General features: G+C 54.9%; 10 protein-coding genes across 10 annotated transcripts; 4 read left to right on the top strand and 6 right to left on the bottom strand.

Moving 5' to 3' along the window:
* Window positions 1-540: 540 nt before the first annotated feature.
* On the bottom strand, window positions 541-933 carry IWZ02DRAFT_379208 (Rhodanese-like domain-containing protein; the record flags this gene model as incomplete). The annotated part of the gene is made up of 1 exon (XM_066765028.1): window positions 541-933. The coding sequence occupies one exon, from the start codon at window positions 931-933 to the stop codon at window positions 541-543; it is 393 nt and encodes a 130-aa protein (XP_066622056.1).
* Window positions 934-4,087: 3,154 nt separating this feature from the next.
* IWZ02DRAFT_380154 (putative phosphoinositide 3-kinase) lies at window positions 4,088-7,010 on the bottom strand (the record flags this gene model as incomplete). The annotated part of the gene is made up of 5 exons (XM_066765092.1): window positions 4,088-5,611; window positions 5,660-5,752; window positions 5,797-6,754; window positions 6,806-6,892; window positions 6,952-7,010. The coding sequence occupies 5 exons, from the start codon at window positions 7,008-7,010 to the stop codon at window positions 4,088-4,090; spliced, it is 2,721 nt and encodes a 906-aa protein (XP_066622057.1).
* Window positions 7,011-7,149: 139 nt separating this feature from the next.
* On the top strand, window positions 7,150-9,367 carry IWZ02DRAFT_455334 (Nse4 C-terminal-domain-containing protein). The gene is made up of 3 exons (XM_066767781.1): window positions 7,150-7,831; window positions 7,881-8,756; window positions 8,804-9,367. The coding sequence occupies exons 1-3, from the start codon at window positions 7,372-7,374 to the stop codon at window positions 8,980-8,982; spliced, it is 1,515 nt and encodes a 504-aa protein (XP_066622058.1). The 5' UTR covers window positions 7,150-7,371; the 3' UTR covers window positions 8,983-9,367.
* An 819-nt stretch (window positions 9,368-10,186) lies between these two features.
* IWZ02DRAFT_306407 (isoeugenol monooxygenase) lies at window positions 10,187-12,225 on the top strand. Its single transcript, XM_066763992.1, has one exon. The coding sequence runs from the start codon at window positions 10,437-10,439 to the stop codon at window positions 12,060-12,062; it is 1,626 nt and encodes a 541-aa protein (XP_066622059.1). The 5' UTR covers window positions 10,187-10,436; the 3' UTR covers window positions 12,063-12,225.
* A 163-nt stretch (window positions 12,226-12,388) lies between these two features.
* Window positions 12,389-14,043, bottom strand: IWZ02DRAFT_521881 (uncharacterized protein; the record flags this gene model as incomplete). The annotated part of the gene is made up of 4 exons (XM_066770807.1): window positions 13,491-14,043; window positions 13,369-13,438; window positions 12,934-13,305; window positions 12,389-12,848 (listed from the first exon to the last, which is right to left on the bottom strand). Exons 1-4 carry the CDS (start codon window positions 13,672-13,674, stop codon window positions 12,389-12,391), a joined length of 1,086 nt encoding a protein of 361 aa, XP_066622060.1. The 5' UTR covers window positions 13,675-14,043.
* A 691-nt stretch (window positions 14,044-14,734) lies between these two features.
* IWZ02DRAFT_521888 (interferon-induced GTP-binding protein Mx2) lies at window positions 14,735-17,249 on the top strand (the record flags this gene model as incomplete). The annotated part of the gene is made up of 8 exons (XM_066770808.1): window positions 14,735-14,893; window positions 14,943-15,200; window positions 15,255-15,350; window positions 15,410-15,464; window positions 15,521-15,593; window positions 15,645-15,843; window positions 15,889-16,494; window positions 16,551-17,249. 8 exons carry the CDS (start codon window positions 14,735-14,737, stop codon window positions 17,247-17,249), a joined length of 2,145 nt encoding a protein of 714 aa, XP_066622061.1.
* Window positions 17,250-17,278: 29 nt separating this feature from the next.
* Window positions 17,279-19,049, bottom strand: IWZ02DRAFT_306413 (aspartic protease pepB). The gene is made up of 2 exons (XM_066763993.1): window positions 18,366-19,049; window positions 17,279-18,318 (listed from the first exon to the last, which is right to left on the bottom strand). Exons 1-2 carry the CDS (start codon window positions 18,719-18,721, stop codon window positions 17,427-17,429), a joined length of 1,248 nt encoding a protein of 415 aa, XP_066622062.1. The 5' UTR covers window positions 18,722-19,049; the 3' UTR covers window positions 17,279-17,426.
* An 877-nt stretch (window positions 19,050-19,926) lies between these two features.
* IWZ02DRAFT_434343 (uncharacterized protein) lies at window positions 19,927-20,388 on the bottom strand (the record flags this gene model as incomplete). Its single annotated transcript, XM_066766353.1, has 1 exon — window positions 19,927-20,388. One exon carries the CDS (start codon window positions 20,386-20,388, stop codon window positions 19,927-19,929), a length of 462 nt encoding a protein of 153 aa, XP_066622063.1.
* A 461-nt stretch (window positions 20,389-20,849) lies between these two features.
* Window positions 20,850-21,742, bottom strand: IWZ02DRAFT_379570 (Cwf15/Cwc15 cell cycle control family protein; the record flags this gene model as incomplete). The annotated part of the gene is made up of 2 exons (XM_066765048.1): window positions 20,850-21,659; window positions 21,710-21,742. The coding sequence occupies 2 exons, from the start codon at window positions 21,740-21,742 to the stop codon at window positions 20,850-20,852; spliced, it is 843 nt and encodes a 280-aa protein (XP_066622064.1).
* A 181-nt stretch (window positions 21,743-21,923) lies between these two features.
* On the top strand, window positions 21,924-22,917 carry IWZ02DRAFT_491769 (ribosomal protein S5 domain 2-type protein; the record flags this gene model as incomplete). The annotated part of the gene is made up of 3 exons (XM_066769773.1): window positions 21,924-22,087; window positions 22,149-22,268; window positions 22,323-22,917. The coding sequence occupies 3 exons, from the start codon at window positions 21,924-21,926 to the stop codon at window positions 22,915-22,917; spliced, it is 879 nt and encodes a 292-aa protein (XP_066622065.1).
* Window positions 22,918-23,381: the final 464 nt, after the last annotated feature.

Genomic DNA, 23,381 nt, shown 5'->3' on the forward strand with positions numbered 1-23,381 from the left:
CGGGAGGCGCGCGCATCAGAGACGACCGGGGCAAGCGAGCGGATGAGCATCTCTCGCTGCACCGTGCCTATTCTGTTACAAAAGAATGATGAGGCCGTTCTCGTCAGTGCTCGACCCCTCCAGCTCAGCTCAGCTCACGGCGGAAAGGTGCAGGCGGAGTGGGCCAAGACCGCGATTCGGGATGGAGAGCAAGCATCCGTCGGCGGGGACAGACTCGAGATCCAATTGGCCGTGACGGATTTTCGCATTGATACTCAGACGAAAATGTTGATAAGGTGGCGGTTTCTGCTGCGCCTGTCCGCCGGACTTGTTGTACCGTCTGCCGTCGGCGATTCATGACTGACTGAAATTGTACCAGAGAGGGCGGCCGCCAGCAGCTGACGAGGATAGGACCAAGGCAAAGCCCAGAGGTCCAAGTGGGTTCCATGACACCCAACATCTCAACATCTCCTGGCTCTTTCTCGCCATGCCGGCGATTTCCCGATCACCTCATCCCATCGATGCCAAAAGGTGAGCCAACGAAAACGGCATATCCGCGTCCTACTCCAAAGCCCTCAATCCATCCAAAAGCGTCTTCGTCGAGCTCTCCAACGTCTCCTTGGAAGCAGTGTGCTCTTCGACCTCACCAGCGGCCGGCACAGGCGCAGGCGCAGGCTTAGACTTGGATTCCTTCTCGAGCCGCAGCGTCTCTTGGGCCTCTTCCAGATTGCCAATGTCGCGAGCCTTGCGGAAGCCAAGCGACTTGAGCGTGTCGAGCGCAATGGCTGAGCGGCGGCCAGAGCGGCAGTAGAGCGTGATGTCGTCGCCTCTTCCGACCCGCGGGTCTGTGGCGAGCTGGCTAATGTTTGTGTATTCGATGTTGATGGCGCCTTCGATACCGCCGGTGGCGAACTCTTCCGGCGAACGCACGTCGATGAGGAACGACTTGGACATGATTGAATGCTCGAGAGGTGAGTTGCGAAAGCGGATCCAGGAAGAGTGTCGGTCAGTGTCGATATCGTCGGAGTTTGTCGGGGAACCAGCGCGCTGTCTCCCCACACATGCATTAGTCATGGCCGAGTTGGGGGCCATTGGACTGCCAACGTGCGGCCACCGTGTCGCGGATGAACTCTGCCACGACACCAGTCAGTCAGCACATCCATCGTCGGCACCCATGAATCGGCATTCAGCAGAGCCAAGATTCGGGCAATTTTGCAGAGAGGCACGCGAGCATCGCAGAAAGAGCATGGACGCAATGGACGCAAATAAAGCACTGTCAATGGTGGATTTTGTCCCACAGCCGCCGCCTTGGTTGTCTTCCAGGCCGGCCAGCGCATTTCGAGACAAAAGATAACAGGACCAGAAATCGTCGAGAGCATGTCGCTCCTCACGCGACGCTCCCATGAACAGCTGAACGCCATCCCAGCATGCATGCACTGCGGCACTCTGTTTTCCCAACGCCCCAATATCCCAACCCCCAAGTCGTTCCCACGCTCCAAGAAAGCTCGCACGGCTCGGCGTGGTTGGCCGGCCCAACGCCCAAATGATATGATGATGCCGAAAGAAAAGATGTTAAAAAAGGAGGTATTGTGGAATGACGGAGCGGCAATCATCTCTGTTTTGGTTGCTCAGCCTGCAAAATGCCTCGTCAGTGACAGCTGTTCCGGCATGGTAGCAGGTTAAGAATGAGCTCCTTACCTCGTACATCTCCATGGCCTTTTGAATGTCTTCTAGGCTGGAGCGGTCGCCGTATGCGGCCGTCAGGGCGGCGTTGCGCTCCTTTTGCCGCTGCTCGGCGAGCGTGTATGCTTGCGAGGCGGCAGGGCTGGAGTATGCGCGGCGCTTGTCGACATAGGCAGAAACGGCGACGCCTACGATGAATTCGTTAGCAATGGTTTCGACGGGAACGACTTGTTTGATGGGCTGGTTGGGTTGCAGCCTGGCGCAGGCCTCGGCGACGATGCTCCCTAGGCTGGTCGTCGAGGCACATGTGGAGTTGTGGGAGATGATGGGTGGCGTTTGGAAGACATACCCAAGGCGAGGACGCCAGTAGCTGGCAGAGCAACTCGACGACCGAGCATCTTTACTCTTGAAGCGGCGGTTGAGGGAGAGGCGACAGAGGATTGCATCTTGGCGACAATCTGGGGTTGGAAGACGGGGATTGCGGGGTGGACGCGGGCGGCAGTGGAAAACGGACGAGGCGCCATGGCAGGGTAAATACTCAGTCGACGCCTGGAGGTGGAGAGAGATGTAATCAAGGCACGCCAGGACGGGTGACTGCGCGTTCCTTTGTGGTGAGGCGGGCTACTGGGATAGGCGTAGCGCAGCGGTGGTAGTGTGGGGAGGGGGCAGTGCTCTGCCGTTTGAGGATGCGGAGAAGACTGGGTGGAATGACGACGTGCGAGGTACAAGGTATGAGGTCAAGGCTGTCGATCAGAGGCCTCGGCTGCACACGAGTCGCGATGTTTTTGGATGCTGGGGATGGCAGATGACACGGGGGGCGGATGCTAAAATTGATATATGGCCATTGGGAGGCCAGCTAACTACTGTGTGTCTGGCAACAGTCGGCTGATGATGGGCTACTGCAAGGCTCTGGATCTCTGCATGCACGCTCTCCTGCATTGCGCGAGAATTCTTCAGGCCCAGAGAAACGAAGACGCGCCGGGTTGAAGAGTTGAGCAAAGGGAGAGGCACAAGAGGGCCAGATGATGGTGGAGAGGCCATCGCGTGAGACGGCGTGGCGACTTGGCTGATTGTGGAGTGAGATTGACGCGCGGGGGGCTTCGGACGCTGGAACAACCTTTTTTCCTCTGCTTCAACCTCTGTTCTCCGACTTTCACTCCTTGTTCCCCCCCTGTCGACGTCAGAGCCCGACTTTTCCATCCCGTCACCTCGTCCGCACGCATCGCATCATTTTCGCTGACCGGTCGGCACCAGCGAACCATCACATCATGGCCACTGGTCAGCGTTTCGGCCGTCAAACTTCGTGCAATTGAATCCAGGGTACCCTCTTGGGCATCCTCTCTCTCCACCTTTCCATCCCGGAACCAGCGTCTCTTTGCCACCACGGACCGGCCCGCTCTCAGATCCTTCTCACGGTTTTCTCTAGGGATCCTGTGTCTACTATCCTCGTGCTGGACTGTCTACAGTCTCAACCATCATGCCGGATTCTTGACCAGATTCAAGACCGAACCTCTCATCATCAACACTGGACACTTGGCAACCCTGCTGATGGCCAAACGGGCGCCGTTCTGCCGTCGCTAGACCGGTCAATGTTCTGCGATCCAGCATCCAATCCCGCTCATCATGCCCTGCCTATTGACCTGCCTAATGCAGACTACCACTCCTACCTGAGACTACTGCCCGTTTTTCACCAACGCCATCAGCAGATTGACACATACTCCATTTCTTCTCGTCGCCCAAGCCACACTGGTTGATCCTCCTCCATTTCACCGGCGGCGACAAAACTGGCGCCCGTCGCTGTCTTCACGTACACACTTAGCCTAAACCGACCGGCTAGTCCTGCACTGCACTGCTCGATCAAAACTACCGACCTACCTATCTACCTACCCCGCAACACTTGACTTCCCTTGTCCCGCAGCTAGAAAATGCGCAGCCATGGCGTCCATCTTTCCGCCGGCGCCTGTCCAATCTGGCGCCTCTGCGTTATCGATCCGGCTATGAGACGGCGTCAAAATTGCCACTACGCCTGTCGCCTGCGTTCCGTCTGCTTTTCGCGGTGCGGGTCCGGACATTCTGAGGCGGTTTGAATTGATTGTTTGACAGCCCAACCCCACACACTCACACACTCAAGAGCGGGTTGCGTGAGATGCAATTGTGCCATCGTGCCTAGAGGGTGACGACGTGACGTTCCCGGATGGCAGCGTGGTAGGTAAATTCGAAGACAATCGAGGTACTGCGCACGAGCAAAGACTTCAGTGGTGATTCGAGCAGAGCTCGAGCAAAGCAAGAATACAATCAATTGCTATAGAAAGAGGGTATCAAATTCCCCATCCCAAACTGACTCACCGCGCCATGACGCCATCACCATCGACACCAAAGAATGTTTTCTCTCAATCAACCAAATAATAATGCATCCACCCACACCCTACGCCCTCCAGTTCTGCACAAGCCCATGCAGGCGGTCAATAACCACCGGCATGACCGCAGAGACACTATCCTGGATGAGCGCCTCGAAATGGCGAATCGCCTCCTCCTCGCCGACATCCAAGCACATGCGCTCCTGCACCTTCCACACGGCCTTGTCGCGCTCAATCTTGATGTCCGGGACATTTGCCTCGCGCATGAGCGAGAAGAGATTGAGAATGAGCGAGCTCTGTTTGCGCAGCGTCGTGTACGCCGTGAAGCAGTAGTTTTTGAAGGCTGCGTAGTTGGGCGACGTCGGTCCGCCCATGCCTGCGATCATGAGGTTGTCTAGCTTCATGAGCGGTGCGAAGGGTTTTGGGTCGCGCCCGAGGATGTAGCCAAAGTCGGCGTGGAAGAAGTGGCCCGATGGCGCGAGGAGCAGGTTGTCGAGATGGCGGTCCCCCACGCCGAGGAGGTATGTAATAACGCAGTATCCGGCGCAAGATTTGACGTACGTATCCATGGCTTCCTTGCGCACACCTAGCGGCGCCGATTCGTCGGGGTTGTTGGCCCGCAGGTACGACAGTATGCTGCCTTGGCCTCTGTATTTGGTGACGGCGGCCGCAAGCGACGTCGATGGCACGAATTGCACCAGTCCGGCGGACGTCGACGTCGCGAGGATGCGGTAGGGTGACAGTTTGAGGTCGAGGTTTTCCTGCCGCAGCAGCCGGTCCATGAGCGTGATGATTTGGATGACCAGTTGGTCTTGGCGAAGGTCGTCCCCGGTTTTAAAGATCACGGGGTACTTGGCGCCCGTAGTTGTCTTGAAATTAATGAGAAGCGGGTATAGCGAGGATTTGAAAACGTTGCAGTCGTCTGGGAAGCAGCCGACGACTTCGACCGAGGGGTCCAGAGGCAGTGGGAGTGGTGGGTCGATGTGTACAAGCTCGTTCCTCGGGTCTGCCAAAAAGTGCTTAAGACGTTCAATCTTCCTAGGGCGATCCTCTCGCGAGAACCGAGTTTCCTTGGAGATTTTCGACAAGACTGTGATGAGTTCGGCTTGGCGCAGGAGAAGCTTTCGCCGGCTTGGGCCCTCTGGCATTCCCATGAGCGTGGTCATGAAGTCATACTCCACCTTGGCGAACAATTGGCGATGCTCGGAGCCTTGCTCCGGGCTTCGGTCGTCGCACTCGACCATAAGATACCAGTGGAAGAAGTTGCCCAGCTGCAGGTTATTGGCTGCTCTGGTTATGAGGAAGCGCGCAAGGGAAGAGTCTCCCGCAGACTCTCCATCCGACTCTGGTTGGACTGGCTCGAACTTGAGTGCCTGTACTAGCTGAAGCAAGTACATCTGCAGCTCGTCATCGTCGGCTTTCCTAAGCCGATCCACAGCAAAAGAGCGGACTGCTGGGTGGTCAAATGTAGGACCAAGAAGCTCCAGAGCGTCATCGACATCGATTTCGGCCCATTTCGAGAGCAGCTGCACGGCTTGTCGGGCTTCGGCAGGTTCGTTCCAGGACACCGATTTGACGAACTTGGTCAACGCCTAGATGAATCAGAAAATCTGTTTGCATGGGAGTGTCGAAAGACGTACCCGCTTGTCCCTGGTCAAATGGTGTCTAAATTTCCACACCATGTCTTTGTCGTCGGCGCTCAGTTCATGTGTAGGCCCATAGGACATGATGACCTGAAATGATTAACAAAGCCATGTAGATAAGGCGGAAGACTTACGTTGAGCTCGTCTCGTGCCTTGGCGTTTGGCTTCATGTCGCGGTCCATGACCCCTGTGCGATGGTTGCGCACCAGTCTTCTGTGCTTGCTCTCCGCGGGATTGTCGCGAATCCCAACCTCTGGATCGTAAATTCGGATGAGCCTGCCAGCATCGGGGTCTCCGTAAAAGCTGCCGTCAGCGTTGATTCCAGGGCCAAATGAGACCTCTGGGGGTGGCTTCAGGCGGATGTCGGAAAGAGAGGATGATTGTAATGTTGAGATGGGTGGCGCGGGGTATTCGCTGTCCGTGTAGACTATGGGGTGGTCGAATCGTGGGAACTCGATGTATAAGAAGAATTTTTCGTCGTCCAAAACGTCGTCTTCACTCTCATCTTCCCCATCATCCTTGGTCGTTGAGGCCTGTCTACCCGACTTGGGTCTTGTGCGAAAGGTGTTGCGTTCCAGCTGTTCCATCTTGCGGAAGACCATCTGGTCCAACCACCTGTTCTCAGGGATCTCGCCCATCTCATGCTTCTTCATGAGCACCTCCAGCCTCTCCATTTCTGTGAGGCCCTCATCAGCCTCTTCGACAGACTTTCCATGACGTCGATTTCGCCTCCGCACCGGTATTATATAAGGTGTGGTCGAAGACGAGAGACCATCTGCTGCCCGGTTTCGATGTATCCGACAGCGCTGCCGCCCTTTCTGCAGGGTGTTGTCCCTGTCGAACAGAGGTATCGTTGAGCCACCAAAGGGTATTGCGTGGGACTGGGAATCTTCGCCGCCGGTTGGGGAGAGGTCCCAGACTGTGAGGGCAAGCTGGGAGGATTGAGGAATGGTCGAGTAGTCGATGGGTAGCGTCAGCCATTCATTCCAAAGCCTGGCCGACTTGAATGACTTGTAGCAGGTCTGCACCGCGACGGTGAGCGGCTTGCTGTCGGCCCATAGCTGCGCGGTGACGAACAATTCCGAGTGGGGGCTGCAAGTGGTCAGACGAGGAGCTGGAGCGGATGCTGAGCAAGAGGACTACCTCAGGTTGGACCCAGTATGTCTTAGTTCGGGGTTCTTGAGCAGGGTTGAGAAGGGTATGGGCTTCTGGTGGCCGTCGAGGTTGTTACTGGGGGACAGTCAGCGTCGATGCGCGCAATGGGGGCGGAGAAGATTGTAGAAACAGACATCCTGACATGCACGGGCAGCTCGAGTGCAGAGGAGCTGGCAAAGGAAAAAGGCTCCATGCTGTAGCGATGGACGTTGTTGATAATGCAATGGAGTGTTGGCGAGAGCGTCGGCACAAGCCAGGAACCCGACGAAGAGACATGACGACGGGAATAACCCCAAGGCAGTCAGGCTGCGACCTAACGGGTCCCAACGTGATGGATCACGACCGCGACCTCCGCCGCGTCTCGCGAAGCTTTTGGCGCGTCGTCCTGTCCCCACAACAACAACCCTCTCGCTCGACAGCCCCGTTTGTCGTCACTGTCGGCACATCTCAGCCACCCTTCCAACTCCCATTGTCCACCGCCGGTTTCGTCCTCCCGTTTGCCGTTTGACCACCATCTAGACCCTTCCCTACCGTCGTCCCTTCCACCTGCCAACATGGCAAGACTCAACACCAGCATCCTTCCTCAGAGATCTCCATCGCGAAGCCTAGACTCGTCCATCTATCGCGATCCTACTCCTCCTGGCGAGCCAAGCCAGGCTGTCCGAAGGCCAGCAGCGCGCTCCACCCGCTCGGCCTTTTCGCCGTCAGCCGGCTCGTCGTCAGACAAGGAAAACTCCGGTGACCCATTGTCGAGCCCGCGCCTTACCATGGACAAAGGCAAAGCTCCTGCACGCTCTCCAAGCACGCTCCCCACGCCCAATTCCGACCAACACCAGACTCCCAGGCCTAACAAGCGCCGAAGACTGCAGGACAGAGATGCGCGCGACGCGTCTGCCGTTCCCTTAATCAATGGAGAGTCCATTGATGATCGTCAATTCTATGACCCAGACCAGGATCCTGATGAGCGGCGCAGGTTGCGCCAGGAGCAACGAAACCTTTTTCGTGACTTCACCGGTGCGCGCTTACCTCGTCTCGTTTTCGACGCGTCACTAACACAGAGCAGACCAACGCGATGAAATTCTGGCCGAAGATGGCACGTCCCGGCTGGATGAACTCGTCGACCGCGCAAACAACACCTTTGAAAAGGTGAAGCAGACATCGGATGCCACCCTCGACTCACGCTTGATGATTCAAGCCAGTGAGTTGACGTTGAGGAAGACCAAACAGCTCGTCATGGGCGATGGCTCGACTGGAATCGACATTGATGAATACGTTTCCAAGTGTATCACGTTCATGCAGAGCGGCGGCAACTTTGACGAGGATGCAGATGTACAGCCCCTCTCCACGCAAGCCCATGCGCGTCGACAAGCCGCTCGGAGGAACAACGAGGACAGCGAGGACGAGCAGGAAGAGAGTGACGATGCCTACGCTTGGGATGTGTTGGGAGAGCAAGCCTGTTTCGTGCACAATCAGAGACCACCTGCGTCTGGCTTTCTCCTTGGTCCTCTTTCCGTCCAGAGGCGTGTGCGCCCCACGCAAACGACCCAACGACGGGGCCGTCTTCGCCATGACCCATCGCAGGCAAAGCGTCCACAGTCTCTCGAGCCCGAGGACATTCAGCGCAACGAGAACAACAGCGCAATGGCCTCAGCGGGCAAGATCAGGGTGCAGCTCATAGACCAACTCAATGCTCGGGTCCAAGCTTTTGAAGACGAGATGTCCCAGGTGGACGACGACTTGTCTGACGAGGAGGTCGCAAAGGTCATGGAAAAGCATGGCCTCTACTCGGTGAATGAGGAGCCAAACTTGAGTCTCTTCGAGTTCTTTGTCAACCCCCTCTCCTTTGGACAAACGATTGAGAACATCTTCCACATTTGCTTTCTGGTCAAGGAGGGTCAGGTTGCCATTCGCAGCGATGAGAATGGACTTCCAACAATCTGTAAGATTTACCACCAGCCTCGAAAATCATTCGCTGACCGTTTTCAGGCCCAGCAGACAGTCGGGGACGCAGCGAACAGGAAGCGGCTGCAGCCCAGAGATTCCAGGCCGTTTTCAGCCTCAACAAATCCACCTGGAAAAAGATCATCCTTGCCTACGATATCCAAGAGCCCATGATTGCGCATAGACAAGAAGAGCAGTCTTTGCGGACGGGATGGTATGGCTGAGTGTCCACAATTCTTCGGTGCGTAGCTTCAAACAGCACTTCAGGCGTTCGGGTCGATTACTATAATCATTACTCTTATTCATGATACCGGCAGCTAGCAAAAGCTTTAGAGACTAGCCTCGAGACTCAGACAATTCATGCATGTAAGTTCCACTTGTTGAGAGAAATCGGGTCTATGGTTTGGCGTTTTATCACAGGCGGCTTTGTTTGCATTCAGTCATGTCAGCTCTATACCTCAACGGGGTTGTCCTTTCTTCAGGCGCAATGGTACATGCAACTGTCTTCTTTTTCATCCTCCTGTCCGTTTTCTGTAACCAGTCATCATACTGCCCCATCATTACCATTTTCACGATTAGACGAATGCCGAGAACATGATATCTCCCACATCAATTCTCCCCACCAACTTTGAGCGATTCACCACTAATCCTCGCATCTTCTGGCGCCCGAACGCCGACTTGTTCGTCAGCCACATTCGTCGTCCGATCCCCACACTGCTCCACCCGCCCCCCGCATTCTGAGGCTTGCAGCTACGCCATGCGTATTGGAAACTTGGGGCAGTGATTTCATCGTATTGACCAGCCAGCAGTACTGACATCGCAGTACTCGCACGCACAAGACTAACTAAATTTTCTCTTTGCTGCCAGCAAGCAGCGCAAGTTTAGATTAAGCTCTGAAGAATTTGCAGACCTCAACACTAGCAGTCAATCTGAATCACCAACTTCGTACTCTACAACTCGAGCCGCCGATTGATCAGGTCGAATTTTTCAGATGCACCCCCGGCTCTCAAATCTGTAGCACAGCCGTGCGGGGTCGAAAGGAAATTCGAATCCAAAGCCGCTTTCCCTCTCCGCAAGCAAGACTTATTTGCAAATGCGCACGCTCACGGGGTAACAATGCCAACGAGAGTATCATCCTCACGTACCGCGTTGTGGGGACCTTCTCAGATTTCCCCTGAAATCGCCTCTTCCCCGCATAAGGTTCACCGCATCCTTGCGCAAACCCCACATGAAAGCCACTCCCACCTGTGGCGTCCCACGTCAATGGTCTTGCTGCGACAGCTCTAGCTCTAGCTAACGCACCTGCATGGCGGACTGCCTTCCTTGCTCACTGCTCTCAAGACTGTCCTCATGAGGCAAATGCAGCTGCTGATACGCCCATGACGGAGATTTTTCGACTCTAAGTGGAGTGTTAGTGCCATTTGGAGAGATTCTCGCACCGCGCCCGAGGCGACGATACCCTGTTGATCTGTTCGGGTGACGAATACGAGCGCTGAGAGAGAAAAGGAAGGGGGAGTTTAAATTGCAGCTCGACCGCTGCAGACGCACGATCAAATCAGCCGTCAACAAACCTGCCCATTTCGACACTTAGACAAACAACCAAACATCCGAGTCTGACTTTGGTGACAGGCTTTTGAGTTGCGGAACCACTTCCTGCCAAAGGCACGTTTCGGAAACCATGCCCGCCTCCGAGTTACCTGAACTCCCAAGCAAAAACGGGCAGGTTGGTGGCAAGAACGACGACGGGCTCTACGGACTGACATCGAAATGGCCGGTTGCGCTCGACTTGACAGGGTCAAATCTCCCGTGCAGGCTGGAGGGAGAGATTGGAGATCTAGTTGTCATGGGCGAGATTCCGAAAGAGATCAGTGGCACGTTTTACCGTGTCATGTGTGACCCGTTTGTGCCTCCTCACCCAGACAATGTGCCCCTGGACGGCGATGGGAGTATTCAGGCATTCAGAGTGAAAGATGGGCGAGTCGATATGAAAATGAGGTACATTGAGACGGAGCGGTACAAGCTAGAACGCAAGGCAAAAAAGGCACTATTTGGCCTCTACCGCAACCCCTTTACGCATCACCCCTGTGTGCGCGCTGCGGTTGACTCCACCGCCAACACGAACCTCGTGTACTGGGCCGACCATTTGCTTGCGCTCAAGGAAGGAGCACTCCCATATGCCGTGGACCCACACTCCTTGGAAACCCGCGGCTACGACCCATTCGAGAAACAAAACGTCCAGTCCAAAACCTTCACCGCGCACCCAAAGGTCGATCCATTTAGAGAAGAGCTCGTGGTCTTCGGCTACGAAGCCAAAGGCCTCGCCTCCAGAGACATTGTCGTCTACCACCTAGACAAAGACGGCAACAAGCACGACGAGCAATGGATTGAAGCGCCATGGCCGGCACTCATCCACGATTCGGCCATCACGGCCAACTTCCTGATCCTGATGCTGTGGCCGTTTGAAGCCAGTGTCGAGCGCATGAAGCAGGGCAAGCAGCACTGGGCCTGGGACTACAAGCTCCCGGCCACCTTCATCGTCGTGCCGCGCCGCAAGCAGTGGGCCGAAATCTGTGGCTGGAAAGAGGGCGAATATCGCGTCTACCCGTGGCGCAACTGCATGCCGATCCACACGGCGGGCGCGTGGCAGGACGCAGGCAACGGGAAGATCTTCGTCGAATCCAGCCGCGTCCACGACAACGCGTTCCCCTTCTTCCCACCAGACGACGGCACTATGCCAGCGCCGGACGCCAAAGCGGACTTTGTGCGCTGGGAGCTCGACCTCTCGCAGCCCAGCGGCACAACCATTCCAGATCCCACCGTTGTTCTCGACATGCCGAGCGAGTTCCCGCGTATCGACGAGCGCCTCATGACGACGCCGTACGAGGTCGTCTTCCTGTGCGTCTTCCTGCCCGATAAGGCGGATGGCGGCAAGAACCTGTTCCATGGGCTGAACGCGCTGGCCATGCACAGTCACAATACCAACTCGACCCGCTTCTTCTACGCCGGCGACGACTCGCTCGTGCAGGAGCCCATCTTCGTGCCGCGCGCCGACGACGCCGCCGAGGGCGATGGCTGGGTCATGGCCATGGTCGAGCGCCGCGCTGCCAATCGCAATGACCTGGTCGTCATTGATACGAGGTGCTTCGAGAAACCGGTTGCGATTGTGCAGTTGCCGTTCCATGTCAAGAGCCAGATTCATGGTAACTGGGTTGAGGCGGAGCGGTTGGGGAAGATGCAGAGTATCGTGCGTGAGGTCAGAGACGTGAAAATCAGCAGAAAAGGGGCGCTGGAGCCATTTGCGTGAGCGGTGTTGTTCGTCTACGGGAGACCTCGTCCAAACACATGTTCCTGAGAGATCAAGAGGCTACACAATCTATCGTTTGCTACTCGACTACTTCAGTCTGGCTGCCAGCTCATGGTGAATATTCTCGGGCTACTGCCGCGCTCGCCCACTTCAAAAACGTCGACAATCCCATTGATCTAATAGCAAATCCACCAGCACACTAGTCCTACCGCCAGAAAGCCATGCAGTGATCCAAAAACTCAAGTTTCGCCTCGTGGGTATCTCTGCCAACCATACACATCAAAGAAACCTCGAACAAAAAGCCGCCCCACCAAATTCACGCTCCGTCAGCTTCCCCTACGCTGACTCGGCGCGCAGTCACCACTCAATCGTACCCTCTCCGGCACACGCAACTCCCTTACATACTTCAGCAACTTCTTCTGCTCAAGCGGCTTCCCATCGCCCTGAACGCGGCTCTCCAAATCATCAAACGCAAGCACCTGGCCCTGCAACTCCTGGCCCTCGGGCGCGGCGCCAGCCTCGACGTCGATGTGCGGCAGCGGCGCCGGCGTGAACAGCGACTTGTTGAGCGGCGTCAACCGCCGCCGCGTGCTGCGGCTGCTGCTGCCGGGGCGCGTGAAGAACTGGGCGAGGAGAGGGCGCAGGGAGGGGAGGCAGCCGCACATTAGGCATACGTGTAGCTCGACCATGCTCCACGTGGCTGGCATGGGGTTGGCGTAGCCGGGATCGCCGGTGCGGTGGGCTTGGACGACGGCGTAGAGGCGTACGGCTGCCATGGCGCAGGCACTGCGTTGTGGGTTTGGTTAGCCGGGGTGGTGCTTCTTGCCGCAATTTCGTGCAGTGAGTGCTGAGAGGAGTGGGTAGAACTGACAAGCCACCAAGGATGAAGACGCCGAGCAGCCCCAACTTTTGTGACAGCGGCAGACGCAATTCGTTGAGCGCCGGCACAGGTATGATGACGATGGCCAGACCGAGAGAGATGTTGAAGCCTTCAAAGAGATAGGAGTACAGTGTGAGGTCAAAACAGTGGCCTTTGCCATTTCGATCCCAGTAATAGTGGACTGGGTCACATTGGAAGATGGCCACGCAGATGCCCTGGATGCTATACAGCGCGACGATCCACATGAAGAGCTTGGTCACTATCGTCGTGCGCCGCCCGATGAAGATGCGCAGATATTGGGCGAGGATGGAAAGTTTGGCGAAACCCAACGCTATGATGTACAGCCACATGACGAGCCAGAAACTAATGGTGATCAGCAATTGCTCTCGATGTGACAATTGAGCCCGCCGCCTCTTCTCAACTTACTACCGCGCTTGTTTTCGCAGGTTCTCTGGTGGGACTGTGTTGGAGCGGTAGCCCATGCCGTGTTCGGCTTCTGTTTGGATCTCTCAGCAACGGCCACTTGAAAAGCCCGTGGCCTCACGAACGCATGGAAATGAGTGCAGTCGTAGGGATGCTCGCAACGAAGGATAGAAGGGCAAATTTGTCGTCCCATCCGACCCGGCGCATGCGAAACCTCGTCCCCAACTTGAGGACGAGGACAACAAACGCCAGGATCGATATCAGGACGATGACCGAGAGGCAGCTCCGCGCGGAGGGCGCCAACTCCATGGTCTCGAGCGCCAGAAATGACAGACGTAGCGAAGACAATGGCGCAACCGGCGGCTATTGGTCGTAGCGAGGTGTTGGAGAGGAAAGGGACAGTCTTCGACCAAGATAACGCAAACCACTGCTGCTCCTCTTCCTCCACCAACCGCACCCCTTCGGTCACGCAGCTGCAAGACGCTCCTCACCTTGCATTCCCTGTGTTGTTTCACGCGCAGCCGGGGTCAGCGTGCGTCTGCCCGCCGCGCCGGTCGACAGCGGCAGGGCAGAGTCAGAGCGAGAGAGGTCCTGGAATATTCAACCCAGACGACTGGAAACCTCTTCACCCGAATAAGCTCGACCTCGGGCCAAGTGCGGCGCGATTTGACCATGGCACGCTCGTCGCGGCGGCGTCGATTGGCTGCCGTTCTGAGAGCAGGAGCAGCGGCCGCTGCGTCGTCAGTGGTTCGTCGCCTGCACAAGGTTGAGCGTCATGCACGGATTAGGCCAGCAGAAATTCAAGTTGAAGAAGCCAATCGCTCAGGGTGATGGTCGCAGGGATGCTGCCGCCTCTGAAGAGGAAGAGCGCTGCGAAGCTTGCGAGAACCGATACGGCGTTGCGGGAACAGCTAGCTATCCATGCCCGGTTAATATCATCTGCCTCGGGTCAAATCTTGGCTCGAGACCCGCTCTTGACGCGACTGCCGGTCCTGTATATTGACCGCGTCCCAATCGGGTTGGGCTTCTCTTTTGAGCGAAACAACTTTGCTTATCAAACTTCAGCACAGAGAAGTATCGTCGGGTGTGTTCCGCCGGGCTGGTGCGTTGTTGACGAGTTCCTGCAAAGAGAATTGCATGTGATCACTTACCAAATTGAACTCGGTTGAGCTCAAGGATCAGCTCTTCTTGGCTTGAGATTCTCTACGCTCTATGTGCTTGAGGTCGACGCTTGCTATTAGTCTTCGAGTTAAGCTTTTAGTTTGCATCGATGCGATTCTCTTCGATTGCCCCTTCTAGCATTGTGGGATGGCTTTTTATATAATGCTGAGTTGGCCGGAAGGCGAGTCCAGACAATTGCGAGAGCACGATGTTGTCACACCTACCTTTCTACACCTCCAAACATCATCAACCCCTTACTTCTTCCAAAATTCCGTCCGGCGGAACTGAATTAGGAAATCAGGCCACGTTGGCCAAGATCGACAAGTTAAGAGAGCTCAACGTTGGCGCAATTATTCCGCTGCCCCAGGTGAGCCAGGGAAGCATGCTGCTGTCCACATTCGCTAATGCTCCAGCAGCTTGTCGTCGTCGGGGACCAGTCGTCCGGGAAAAGTTCTGTCCTGGAAAGTCTGACGGGCTTCTCTTTCCCTCGAGCTCCTGGTCTTTGCACTCGCTATGCGACTCAGATAACGTGCAGTCGAGATGCGGAAAGCAGAATTGTTGTGTCAATTATTCCTCGTCCTGATGCAGACGAGACACTGAAGACCAAGCTTCTGCAGTTCAAGCGTCAGTTATCGAGCATTGACGGCAGTAATCTCGCCAACGTCTTCGAAGAGGTCGGTCGTACCCTGACTATGCCGGCGTTTTGTCAACTGACGACGATATTTTAGGCCAACATTGCTATGGGCATCCGGATGGGAGACAAGAACGTCGACCAGGGGGCATTCAGTCAAGACATTCTCAAAATCGAGATCAGCGGGCCTGATGTTGGTTCTCTCCTGTCTTGTTCTTGTAATTTTTGGCAGAGCTGACACTCATTGAACAGCAACAGCATCTCACCGTCATTGACGTTCCGGGCATTTTCCGCGTTCCTACGCCAGGTGAGCCGTTATTAGTCCACTATGTTCAGACATCAATCCATTGACGACCCGCGCAGGGCTTACAACAGAAAGCGATATTGTTCTCATTGAGAACATGGTAAAGTCGTACATGGCAAACCCACGCACGATGTCAGTGTCTGTAAGTTAAATCTATTGACTCAGTTAGCTGACATACAGTAGCAACCTCGCAGTCATACCATGCAACGTAGATATCGCCACTCAGGAGATCCTCAAACTCGCCGAGAGAGCCGATCCGAAAGGTGTGCGAACGATGGGAGTGCTCACAAAGCCGGATCTCGCCACAGAGACGGCCACTAAGAGCGCAATCATCGACATGGTCCTTGGCAAGCAAAGTATCCTCAGACTTGGATACTATGTGGTCAAGAACAGGAGTGCAGACGACACCATCTCGACGCTTGAATAGCGTGCCGCGGCCGAGAAATCGTTCTTCATGGCGCCTGCTTGGTCTTCCATTATCGACCGTTGCGGCACCACAGCCCTGAAGCGGAAAGTCCGCGAGTTGCTCATGCAAATCTCCAAGCAAGAGCTTCCTCATGTCAAGGCGGATATCGAGCAGCGTCTGCGTCAACGCAAGGCTGAGCTGGAGGCCATGGGGCCGTCCAGAGCCGACTCAAGTTCCCAAAGGATGTATCTGGGGAGACTAGCCTCAAGATTCCAGAGCGTTACTCAAGCTGCTCTGAACGGTCACTACGCCGGGGACAGCATCTTCAAGAGGCTGCCGAACCTCAAGCTGATCAGCAAGATCTTGAAGTTGAGCGACGACTTTTCAGAGACTTTTTGGCAGAAAGCCCATAAGCTACACTTCGAAGATGCGGGGGATGGTTATAAAGAAAGCTCAGTGGGAAGCGATGACGACGAGGGTCCTTCTGAGATATACCTCGGCAAGTACCTTGAGCTTGAGGGCGTCATCAACACGGACGGTTACCGATGTCCGGAGCCCTCGGACGGGCCGGTCATGAGCCACATCCGGGCCATCTATGAGTCGAGCCGTGGGCCAGAGCTTGGAACAGTAAGGTGTTCCAGTTGTGTTGATTTCGGAAGAAATTGTTAACACATTTATTTTAGTTTGGCGGGACGATTCTTGCTTCGGTCTTCGTAGACCAGTCCGAGAAGTGGGAGCCAATCACTTTTGGTCACGTTAGTAGCGCGATTTTCCTCGTCCACGACTACATCTTCCAGCTCCTCGCTGAGATGTGTCCAGAGAAGCTGGTCAAAGAGAACCTTTGGGATGCTCTTCTGCTTGACAAGTTGGTTGAGACGTATCGGCGAGCGATGACACATACTCGCTTTCTTCTGGAAATTGAGCGTGGAGGTAGACCAAGCACGTTCAACCACTACTTCAACGACAACCTCCAGAGGAGGCGTGGCGAACGTATGCGTCACACTTTCGAAGCGATGGCAGTCACAAATCCCTTCCAGTCGGAGGATGAGAGTTACGTGCCTCTGAGCAGCATTGGCCAGCACACAGTCGACAAGGACAACAAACAGCAGGTTTGTGAGGATATCCTGGATGCTCTCATGAGCTACTACAAGGTGTCCCGGAAACGTTTTGTCGACGTTGTCTACCAGCAAGTCGTTTTACACCTGCTGCTCGAAAGTGACGGGAGCCCGCTCAAGGTCTTCGACCCGGAGCTAATCATGAATCTGGACGACGAGCAGCTGGAGCAGATAGCAGGCGAAGACGAGGCGTCAAAGCAGCAGCGACAGGCGCTGAAGAGAGAGATTCAGAGTCTGGAGACAGCACTAAAGGTGTTGCGGTCTTGAGTTTGTGGTAGTGCAGAAAGCGTCAGTTAGATGAGAACTTATGGGAGAGCTTTAGATTTTTAGCATTTCGTTACTTCACGTCCAGCGTGGGAGTGCAAGACGGCAGCAGTGCGGCACCACAGTAGTGTCGAGCGACAAAGTGTGCCGTCTCGAAAGACAGAAAGCTATCAGCCCAACTCAGCTGTACACAACGCCAGGTTGCTTTGCCCACCCAATCCGTGCGGGACTGGTCGAGTTGTCAAAGACCACAAACTGACTCTTCAAGATGATGGCACCGATGATGTTGAACGGCATACCAGTGCTCGCCTGTAGTCCTCCAAAACAATTGCCGTCATAGTCTACCGGCCCGTACACCAGATAGGATCCAGGTACCGTCTGAAGCACACCGTTGACCTGCATGTTGAATGCGGGCGGTGTTGCTGTGCACGGCAGAATGTAGCCACCGTACGTCGAGCTGTAGCCGGCGCCGGGTACTTGGTTGTAGAAAGCAGTAGCCACATCCTGAGGCACGTATGCCAAACTCGTTCCGGTGTCGACAATAGCGGAAATGGGTTTGGCAGTGACGGCCCCTTTGCCGACGGAATAGCCGCTCATGTTGAAGGCCCAGAACCCGACTTGCTGTCTGTTTGACGGAGCTACCGGCGTGTAGGTGATGGGCCCAGTGTATTGAGAGGCGTTGATGAATCCGAAAGTGAAAGTCCCAGGGACACTCTTTTTGAAGTTGACCGTGAACAGGGCTGACCTCAATTGCCGAGTGACATTGTCAAAAAAGGTGCTTTGTTTGGCGGGCCGAACCGAGTTGAGAGCACTGGCTGCCAAACCCAACACCCCGTCGCTGGCGGTGTCTTGCAAAAAGAGGCTTGAAGCACTTGTTGCAGCTTCGACGGCCTGTGCTGTTGCGGTGATTTCGCCAACGGCAACCTTGTCCGCATAGACCTGACCAGCGCCTGCGCTCCCGTCCCCGTAGGTGATGCTCCAAGTTCCAGGTATGAGCTTCCCAGACACTATCGGATTGTATAGATTCTGGCCAAGCTGTTGCGAAGAAGGCATAAGGTTCGAGAAAACCCACCTAGAAGGTCAGCATTGAAAAAAGGCAGAGATTACTCGGAAACTTACAGATCAGACGATCCGGTGTCAATTATAAGCTGCATGACACTAGATCCAACCGTTACGGGCGACAGGTACAAGGTGTCGTAGTCGTCCTCAGACACAGCAGGGACACTGCGTACGAAGAGCCTTGAGCTAGACCCAGTAGATGCGAGCTTAGCAAACGCTTTGCCCGAGGCCGCCTTGACATCCGGCGGCATGGTTCCGCCGTATTTGTTGTAGGCGTTGGCCATCTGGATGGGGCCATTTTTGAGCATATACCCGCGCGCCTCTTGGGTGCTGGTAAAAGTACCAGCCGTGAGGTCATGCGGCGCGGCAAAAGCGCAACCGAGAAGAAAAGCAAAGTTGAGGACTCTGTCCATCATGATGGCCAGCCAAGTCTTTCTGCGGGTTCGTGATTGAAAGGTTTCGTTAGGGGCAGCTCAGTGAAAGCAGCCTCCATCGCTGAATAGTGATTTGGGTTCACGATATATAGACCTTTGCGCCTTTCGATACTGAGTCAGTACATCTAGATTCAGACGTCACTGCGGCCGGCTGCAAATGCGAATGCGCGTCGCTATTGCCAAGTTCAGCGACGGATCCGCGCAAAGATGGAGTTCGGATAGAAAGAAGAAGCGCGCTAGACGCATTGATTGGATGGTCAGCATTGCGAAATGGGACATGGCGTTTGAGGATCCAGGGTGGTGGTACAAAGGGATGAAAAGGTCTTTTTGCGGACGATGAACTCGAGCACGCCCCATTCCAGAGCTGCCTTCGTGCTCCGACAATGCTTACGCGCGTTTGGGTTCCGAGAGTTCCAAAAGTCAAGTGGTGACTATCGTGGCTGTCCACATAAGGAAAAGTTCGTCGCCGTTTTCTTTCAGGTGTTGACGCCGGGCACCCGGTTTCGAACATCTCATTCAGGCTGTGAAAGCACATTCTGCTCTTATTCCTGCACTTAAGCGCGAGGTATTTATCGGTGGGCTTTTGAGAATTCAATTGAACGTCCACAGAAACATATGGGGGCGCAGTCACAGATCTCATGACAGTCGTCAATGGCGGCATGATGGACCCTCTAGAACAATCGTTAGCTGAGACCGCACACTTTGACAAGGGATTCAACAGCAGAGAATTCGTATCTAGATAAACCCACCAAAAGAATGTCTTGGTTCTTTGTGCATCACGAGCCAGCCATTCAATTCGTGCCGCACAGCTTTGCCAATTGATGCATGCGAGAATAGCTGTTGTTCCAAATACTTTGGATTTCCCATTCATCCAAACGCGACTAGGCGGCCAAACAAATGCGACAATCAAAGTAGAAGAGCGAAAATCAAGCCTGCCGCGCTCATCTACGAGTAGTAAAATGGCCTTCGTCTTGCATTCTTGCTGCCTTTAGAGGATCGTAGTCATTGTTTCGCCTGGTGAGGCTGAGACCTTCCCTCGTGTGAGCTGATATAAGTCCTGCGTTGCACGATAAATCCTTGGAGACGACGTCCGTCGAGGTGGAGCCATTTCGAGCCTATGCGAATCGTCGATGATGTTTGTCGCAATCGGTTAGGGGCACTGAGGTGGTGGAAATTCCGCTTGTGGTCTAGCTCGCCTCGCTCCCCCCTGGATCCGCAACCTCTCCCTTCTTTTCATGTGTAAATCCAGCCTCTTCGCGTTTGTGGAGTCCTTTTGCTTCCAGACTGCTATTCCTCAAGATGCCGCCGGCTTTCTCCATCAACTTCCCCAGGGTGGAGTCTGTGTGCGTTACTTGGCTGTTTGCATCACTAGAGCGGAACAACATACCATGTCTATCTGATGGTGAAAAGCTTCCAGTCTTGTTGCCAAAGCCAGCTCCACTCGTAGTTCCGCTACCGTACCGAGTGCCCCCCGAGTAGGCAGCGCTGCCACTTCGCGGACCGTACGAATTGCTATCAGGGAAATTGCTGTTCATTATCTCGGGCGTGGAACATTCCTTCTGCTCGCTCAATGCGCCAGATGATGAGGCTATGAAGATGTGTAACATGCAAGCCAAAGCCTGGCATGGCATCGTGAGAGGGCCGCGCATTTTAATGCCTGAAGCGTGGTGACATGATGATATAATGTGTCAACGCGTCGACAAATAGAAAGACGTCTGACTATCGGGACAAAATCAGAAGACAGACCAATGGCCACATGCGGGGAAAAGGGCTATAGTGCCAGGGCTCGTCGACGATTGAGCAGGGTTCAAGACCTTGATTCCGACTAACGACATCGACTACGCTTATCTATAGCCCGTGCAAGTCGCTGATGGGTCCTTGAACGAAGAGACCAGGCGTCATTCTCAGAAAAGAGAATCGCGATGAATGTACGCGCCAGGAGAGCTCAGACTGGCGCCGTCATCAAGGATCAATGTGATATTTCCAGCTCTGTTTCCATGTCTGCTGATCACAAATAACAACGGTCAACCCTACCGGACTACTGCGGAGACGCAGGATTACATCATCTGTGAACTCCAAAGTTCCTCAAGCCGATTGGTTTTTTGCTGGTTCAAAACGTCGATGGACTGTAACGCCATGCTATACCGAAGCCGCCCAGAAACGCCGAAGTATGCGAAAAATTTGCATCTATCGCACGTATTTGCTCTGTTGTTGGCGTTAGCAGAGCCTCGCGCTTCAAACGCAGCAAACTAACCATGAAGCGCTTGTGGAAGTCGGAGCGGAGCAAGTCATTGACAAACTCCTTGGGCTTGTTGTCTTCTGTACCACGGGCCTGGTTCTTGAAAACGACATCATCGTCCCATCGTCGCTTGACGTTGAAGTCGGTAGGATTGAGCAACGGGTTTCCGCGCGCAATGTCGTACTCGCGTTGTTCTTGGTCCTGTGCCGACTTTTCCGCCTCCTCCTTTGACTTTTGTTCCGCACGCTCCCTTTTGATCTTTTCCAGCTCACGCATCAATTCGGCCGTCTCATCCTCGTCGTCGTCGTCATCATCTTCCTCTTCATCGCTACTTTCGCTGTTGGACCCATTGGAATCGGCGTCGACATCCCGCGCTTCCTCTAATATAAGACGTCGCCGCTTCGCTTCTGGTGATTCGTCTTCGTGGTCGGCCTCATCCGCAGACGGAGCTTCCAATTGTCGCTTCGATGTAGCCGTGCTTGATTCATCGTCGTTGGTGAGAGAGGGAGCGCCATTCTTCTTGCTAAAGTGGGCGGCCTCAGCTTTGAGAAGCTCAGCACGAAGGTCGCGCTGCTCGTCGGCAACACCTCCTTGACCGGGTTGGCGCGTTTTGAGGGTCATATGCGCCGGGAGAAGGCGTTGGTGGTAGGCGGGACCGCGCTGGGCCTCTTTGCCGCGAGCCTGAAAATTTGTCAGGTAGATTTCAAATTATGACTTGGCTTGAACTATACCGGATCGAAGGTAGGCCTGTGAGCGGTCGTCATGGCGGGCAATGTCGAGCTGGGTTGTTGTGGTTGTTTGGACCTCAGCGAGCGGCTTGTCGGAGGTCGGGTGAACGTCGGCAAGATTGTCCGACGCGAAGACCGCCGGCCCTCTTCCGTCACCAGCACATTTCCAAACAGTCACTGGTGTTATGCACAACACCTCCGATTCCCAGCAAGGACCATGCCGCGCGACGTCGAGCTTTCGAGAAACGAGCGTGACTTCATTCTCCAGGCTCTAGGCGAAAAAGTCCGTCTAGATGGTCGCAAATTCGACGCCTTTCGCGACCTTGAACTTTCGTTTGGAGACGAGTATGGAGTTGCGGACGTGAAGCTGGGCAAGACCAGGTATGGACTACACTTCTCTCCCCATTATTACGAACGAGTTCTGGACTAAAAAATCAACCAGAGTCCTTGCCCGAGTCTCAGCAGACGTGACAGCGCCCTTTGCAGACAGGAAATTCGACGGCGTCTTCAGTATCAGCACCGAATTCTCGCCAATGGCCTCGCCCGCCTTCGAAGTTGGCCGGTACGTCACTCGAAGCTACGTAGCTGGCGTAAAGCACCCTAACTGAACTCACAGTCAGACAGACGCCGAGATTATCCTCTCTCGCATCCTCGAAAAGGCCATTCGTCGGAGTGGTGCCCTAGACACAGAATCCCTCTGCATTGTAGCAGGCTCAAAATGCTTTACCGTCCGAACAGATGTGCATATCCTCGACCATGATGGAGGCCTCATAGACGCGTCGTGCATCGCCGTCATCGCCGCGCTTCAGCACTTCCGACGACCGGACGTCTCTGTAGAAGGAGAAAAAGTCACCGTGTACAGCCCAAAGGAACGAGAGCCCGTGCCGCTGTCGATGCTTCACCATCCCCTCTGCGTCACCTTTTCATACTACAATGGTGGAGAAACCATGCTCGTTGATGCGACCATGGCCGAGGAGCAGGTGCGCGAGGGCGAAATCATCATCACCATGAACAAATTTGGGGAACTTTGCCAGATCGCAAAGTACGGAGGCGAGGCAATCGACCCCGTAGCAGTCTTGCAGTGCACCAATGTGGCATTGCAAAAGGTCCAAGCTTTGACAAAGTACATATCAGGCCGACTGGAAGAGGACGCGAAGAAGAGGGATGTTGGAGGTCTCATGGCTGAGCTGAGTGCGGAGAATGAAAGATGAGGTAACTGGAACATGTTTTGGCCTTGGACGAAAACGATGCCGGAATTTTCTGAAAGCTGATAACGCCTGAAAAAGACTCGGCTCTGTGAGCAGATGGCGGAACCCCGAAAAGAATTGGATGCGCAAAGGCGCGTCGACCGATTCGGAGCACGTGGTGCCTTTTGGCTAAGGTCCGGGTATCGTGATAAAGGGAGAGCATGTTGGAATGGGCCTATAGGTAGAGGAGAAACATCTTGGATGATGAACTAAGCAAAGGTGATTTGACAACGGCGAGTGTACACAACAATAGACCCGGAGTCGGAAGTCGAGTCTTCCGCGTGTGAGGATGGTCCGATTCAGCGTGACGGGACCGGTCGGCTTACAAAACCTGTGACGCGCTTGGACGCGCCGGACGCTGGTATTCTTCAGTACGTCCAAAGTCCAGAGGGGCTGCAGCGGTGGAACATTTGCAAGCAACGCGGTCT

Source organism: Phyllosticta citriasiana (genome assembly GCF_038021145.1).
Source record: "Phyllosticta citriasiana strain CBS 120426 chromosome Unknown IWZ02scaffold_8, whole genome shotgun sequence".
NCBI lineage: Eukaryota > Fungi > Ascomycota > Dothideomycetes > Botryosphaeriales > Phyllostictaceae > Phyllosticta > Phyllosticta citriasiana.

Coding starts and splice junctions, on each gene's coding strand:
- IWZ02DRAFT_455334 (XM_066767781.1), top strand. CDS start 7,372: ATGGCAAGACTCAACACCAGCATCCTTCCTCAGAGATCTCCATCGCGA. Junction 7,832..7,880: donor CCTTTTTCGTGACTTCACCG/GTGCGCGCTTAC, acceptor AACACAGAGCAG/ACCAACGCGATGAAATTCTG. Junction 8,757..8,803: donor GAATGGACTTCCAACAATCT/GTAAGATTTACC, acceptor GACCGTTTTCAG/GCCCAGCAGACAGTCGGGGA.
- IWZ02DRAFT_306407 (XM_066763992.1), top strand. CDS start 10,437: ATGCCCGCCTCCGAGTTACCTGAACTCCCAAGCAAAAACGGGCAGGTT.
- IWZ02DRAFT_306413 (XM_066763993.1), bottom strand. CDS start 18,721: ATGATGGACAGAGTCCTCAACTTTGCTTTTCTTCTCGGTTGCGCTTTT. Junction 18,319..18,365: donor GACACCGGATCGTCTGATCT/GTAAGTTTCCGA, acceptor CTGACCTTCTAG/GTGGGTTTTCTCGAACCTTA.